The sequence below is a fragment of the Oreochromis aureus genome, linkage group 4 (assembly GCF_013358895.1).
Source record: "Oreochromis aureus strain Israel breed Guangdong linkage group 4, ZZ_aureus, whole genome shotgun sequence".
In the NCBI taxonomy this organism is placed as follows: domain Eukaryota; kingdom Metazoa; phylum Chordata; class Actinopteri; order Cichliformes; family Cichlidae; genus Oreochromis; species Oreochromis aureus.
The window spans coordinates 23,327,373-23,332,333 of NC_052945.1; the positions used below are offsets into that span (position 1 = coordinate 23,327,373).

At 44.8% G+C, this 4,961-nt stretch overlaps 1 protein-coding gene across 1 annotated transcript; it reads left to right on the plus strand.

Moving 5' to 3' along the window:
* Positions 1-961: 961 nt before the first annotated feature.
* nptx1l (neuronal pentraxin 1 like) lies at positions 962-4,671 on the plus strand. The gene is made up of 5 exons (XM_031732697.2): positions 962-1,487; positions 1,767-1,974; positions 2,611-2,855; positions 2,965-3,144; positions 3,489-4,671. The coding sequence occupies exons 1-5, from the start codon at positions 1,044-1,046 to the stop codon at positions 3,708-3,710; spliced, it is 1,299 nt and encodes a 432-aa protein (XP_031588557.1). The 5' UTR covers positions 962-1,043; the 3' UTR covers positions 3,711-4,671.
* The last annotated feature ends 290 nt before the right edge of the window (positions 4,672-4,961 follow it).

Genomic DNA, 4,961 nt, shown 5'->3' on the forward strand with positions numbered 1-4,961 from the left:
AATAAAAAGATAGTGAGAAACGGGAGGGAAAAATGCCCTTCCTGAATAATAGATCGGCTAAATTGCTGGGGGACAGATTATCATTTTAGAAACTGAATTATTGAGATAATTATTGCGCAGAGCAGACCACTGACTGCACGAGCGGGTCATTGGGGATAAATAAGGCGTGTGTGTGTGTGTGTGTGTGTGTGTGTGTGTGTGTGTGTGTGTGTGTGTGTGTGTGTGTGAGAGAGAGAGGTATAGCCTTTGAGTTTGTTGGGGAAGAGTGCTTTTCACGTTGAATTCTCACAGATCACCATCATATAGACGTGTATGATCCAGATGACAGAGGGAGAAACGGGCTGAAAAGAAAACATGGAACACGCTCTCCACGTTCAAACGAACTAAACGCGCACACGAGCCGCTCTCTTTGCTCTTGCTGATACTGTGATGTGGTGGGAGCTGTCCCCGGTGCTGAATCTGTGGGACACACACACACACACACACACACACACACACACACACACACACACACTTTCTCTCTCTCAGCCACAAATTGCTGCAACTTTCTGATCCCGCAGCATATGTGTGTGTGAGTGTGTGTGAGTTTTTAGGTGTACCCTAAACAAAACAAAACACAGCTGGCTCTGCTGGCACCCCGCCATGCAAAGCAACCCCCCCAACTCCCAAACCACTACCATCTACAAATCAGCGTTTTCCAGATGAATATCACACGGGAAGAAATGACAAACAGCCAAAGCCATGAAAGATTTAACACGTGGGAGTCCGCGAGCGAAATGGGTTTCATCTCTTGAATGTGACGCGGATTCCGAAACCTTTTAAACGGGGGCAGCGCGATCCCCCCCTCCCCCCTCCCTTCCCACCGGTTGTGATGCAGTGAGAGCGGCTCTGCGCAGAACCGGGCACGCTGTATAAAAACCTGCCGCACTTGCAGAGACAGAGTGCAACAACAAGGGGGACACTGGCGAAAGTCACTGCGGCTCATAAAGCACAGAATTAAAGACGATAATAAATAAAAAGTGAAGCCCGGCACAGACGGCGACATGCGGGCCGCACAGAGAGGAATCTGCTGGAAACTTTTTCTATTTTCCTGCGTCTTCTTGGAGAGCTCGTCTCAAGACTTTGGCGGACAGACGCAGTTCATTTGCACGTCCGTACCCAAGGATATGGACATATGCTCGGCCACCTTGCAGAACAGTGTGCCGGGAGAGGACCTGAAGACCACGGTTATGCAGCTGCGGGAGACGGTTTTACAGCAGAAGGAGACGATCATGAACCAAAAAGAGACTATCAGAGAGCTCACCTCGAAGTTGGCTCGGTGTGAGAGCCAGAGCGGCGCAGACCTCGGGGACGCGCGGCCCGGGGGCAGGAGGAAAGAAGCGGGGACCAAAAACACGATGGGGGACGTGTCCAGAGGCCCCGCGGACACTTTGACGCAACTATCACAGACTTTACAGTCGCTGAAGCAGAGATTAGAGAATCTGGAGGTAGGGCTGCCGTTTCCGGGGAGAATATAAACACTTTTGCGCACAGCTCGTTCTGCGACAAATAAGATGGAAAACATACAAAAATTATAATAAAACAATAGGTTAACAAGTCTAGATTCTTACAATTAATTCGCAATGTGAACATAAGATGAAAAAAAAAACATTCTTTACGTAGATTAAATTGCTCGTCCAAGTTTACGGCAGTGACCCTCCAAAATAAAATATAATCTGGAATCTGAACCTTTTTCACCTAAATGCGTACTTTTTACCCCCTGACAGCAATTCAGCAGAAGCAACAACTCGGTGCAGGCAAACAGCCTGAAAGACCTGCTCCAAAGTAAAATCGACGACTTGGAGAAGCAGGTGTTGTCCCGAGTGAACAGCATCGAAGAGGGCAAACCCGGACTCCGGAATGAGACCGAGCAGCGTGGGAGAGTGGAGTCTACACTCACATCGCTACACCAGAGGATCACCGACCTGGAGAAAGGTAAGCGGAAGGAGTTGGTGGGGGATTAGTTGTAAGCAATATGGGCTGGGGACTGTAACGATCAAGCAATCATGAGAAAATGGATTTAAAAAAATGAAAAGTAAAGAGGGGGAAAAAATCCAATCTAGGATCGTGGGCTACATTATTATATATCCGATTTAATGTTGCGCACAAAGCCGGTGGGGCAGCGTATATCCCGCAGTTTTCAACTCCCACTCTGGCCAGATTAGACCATTTCAAACATGCAATAAGTGACCTGCCACCGCCATTTGCTCCAAGAGACACACGAGAATTTACAACATCCGCTCACTCGCTCTCTTTCGCTCTTTTTCTTTTTCTTTTTTCCTTTTTTTTCCGGAAAAACCTTCTACGGCGATTTCTTTTACATATTGTCAATGAGGTGCGGGCAAATATGAAAAGAAGAGATGGCCGTTAACAGCGTTACCACTCCTGTGATGGATTTAGCACGCGAGATTAAAACAAATCTGGCGCGTCACCATTGTGGATTTGTTGTGTAACGTATAATTCCCATGAAATATCCCCAGGATGTGAGCGCTGGGAATGATATATCTGTGGGGGGTAGAACACGTCCTCTAAAACGAGTTCAAGCCTGTTTTTCTGTTTCTTCTACCACAGGTCAGAGAGAAAACAGGCCGCTGGATAAATTTCAGCTCACGTTCCCACTGAGGACCAACTACATGTACGCAAAAGTGAAAACGAGTTTGCCAGAGATGTATGCCCTCACCGTGTGCATGTGGCTCAAGTCCAACGCCTCCCCGGGAGTGGGCACACCTTTCTCCTACGCAGTTCCTGGACAGGCCAACGAGCTGGTTCTCATAGAGTGGGGGAACAATCCAATGGAGATTCTAATAAATGACAAGGTACGAGAAAAACGCAGGAAAAATCGAATCACACTCGATTTTTTTACACTGTAAGACATTCTCGTTTCCACTGTAGGTCTGATAATTCCTGCATTTGAACTTCTTAAAGGTAGCAAAGCTGCCATTTCTCATCAACGACGGAAAGTGGCATCATATCTGCGTGACTTGGACAACTCGTGATGGTGTTTGGGAGGCTTTTCAAGATGGTGTCAAGAGGGGGAGTGGAGAAAACCTGGCTCCGTATCATCCCATCAAATCTCAGGGCCTGCTGATCCTTGGCCAAGAGCAGGTAAGCAGTGAGCACAGCCTGGTTTTAATGCTCCACACCTGCCAGTCAAAAGAAGCACCTTTTTTAAAAATGTTATTTCTCATGATGTAGTAACACACAACATATCATGCATTATAGTATTTTATGTTATATTACAACAAAATGTAAGCAAATGGATAATTTGTATTCATTGAGCCTTAAAAAATGTAATACTTTAAGTTTTATAAGGTTGGATATAAGGTTAGAGCTCATCAAAAAATCCCACTGGATTGGCAAATAAACATCCAAATAGTTAAAGAGATTGTGGTTTCTCTTCACGAAGCAGGCTCATCATCCTTTATTAAATCAAACTGTGTTTGCCACAGGACACGCTTGGAGGAGGATTCGATGCCACGCAAGCTTTTGTAGGAGACCTGGCAAATTTTCACATCTGGGATCGTAAACTGTCCGTGGGAGAAATTTACAATCTAGCGACATGCAGCAGCAAAGCACAAGTGGGCAACGTTTTTGCATGGATGGAGACCAGCCTCGATATTTATGGAGGTGCTTCGAAGTGGACATTCGAAGCCTGTCGCCAGCTCAACTGAACTGAACTGCAGGGAAGAGAATCTCAGTGGTTTTTGCTAAAACCAGTGTTGTCACGGCCTCGGTAAACTCATTCAAAAGGTCAGCCAATCTGAGGAGATTGTGTCAGTGAATAGCGTCTGGGTTGTCATAGATATTTGAAAACATCACTTGTGGGCAGTTTGATAGATATTTTACCAGATTCTCACGTGGGATGGGCCACTGAAAAATAAAAGGGGGGCGCTCCGGCACCCTGTGGTGCTTGAATGCGCATCCGGGAGGAGTAGGTGATGCCATTCCAGTGAGCAGAGGTCGCCCTCAGAGACCAAAATGACAGGCCAGCATCAAAAATACAGTAAGAGGTCATGTAGTTTTTAGAGAACAGATGTCACACTAGTCAACAAAATGACTGAGTCCTTCATATGTCTTTCTTCTGTCTCGACTGCCAGGGATTTTCACTGTGAAAAAAGGCCAGGTGGACTTCTTTGTTTTTTGAAAGGATCGTGTTCTTCGAGAGGTTACGAACTAGACAACATTGTTTCTCTGTCACTCTTCTTTCTCTAACCACCACCTGCTTGACGTGATTTTTGTCTGAAGAATGATGTATATTTATTGCCAACGTTTGAGCCTGAGTGCCTTGGGCTGTTGAAAAATATCTCAGCACATCCATGATCATTTGCAGAGTGTTTGTGTGTTTGTATTTATTTTCGTGTAAATTATTTTCCAAGGGGGAGTTTCCTGTGACGCTTTAAATTGAGGAAGGGTCAGATTGCTTATGGTAAAATGCAAATCACTGATGCCAATGGCACATTTTACTGATGCTTGTACTTCAGTCGTAATGTTTCCTGTACAGTAACAGCATGTCTTAACTTCTGTAATGCTGCGTCAGCATCTATGATCTCTGCTTTTACTATTCTACCTTTGGGTTGAGGTTTTATACTGTATTGTTATATGCTTAAAGCATGGCAACACTGACAGATGAAAAAAAAGTTCTAGTTTTTGTAATAAATTGTGATACTTGAATCAAATACAGGTGTACATATATAATTATTTTTACACAAAAGACATAAAAAGTGAATTTTGAAACATTCAATTAAATATTATCTATATATGCCACAAAGTCACAACAACAGTCACCCTGAGGTGCTTTATAGACTCTAAAATAATACAGAGAAATCTAATGACCCCCTACGAGGAAGCACTTGGCGACAGTGGAAAGGAAAAACTCCCTTTTAAGAGGAAGAAAGCTCCGGCAAAACCAGGCTCAGGGAGTG

Excerpts from the sequence above, each read along its gene's own strand:
- nptx1l (XM_031732697.2), top strand. The coding sequence starts at position 1,044 with ATGCGGGCCGCACAGAGAGGAATCTGCTGGAAACTTTTTCTATTTTCC. Across the intron at positions 1,488-1,766 it reads AGAGATTAGAGAATCTGGAG|CAATTCAGCAGAAGCAACAA; the intron begins GTAGGGCTGCCG and ends ACCCCCTGACAG. Across the intron at positions 1,975-2,610 it reads GATCACCGACCTGGAGAAAG|GTCAGAGAGAAAACAGGCCG; the intron begins GTAAGCGGAAGG and ends CTTCTACCACAG.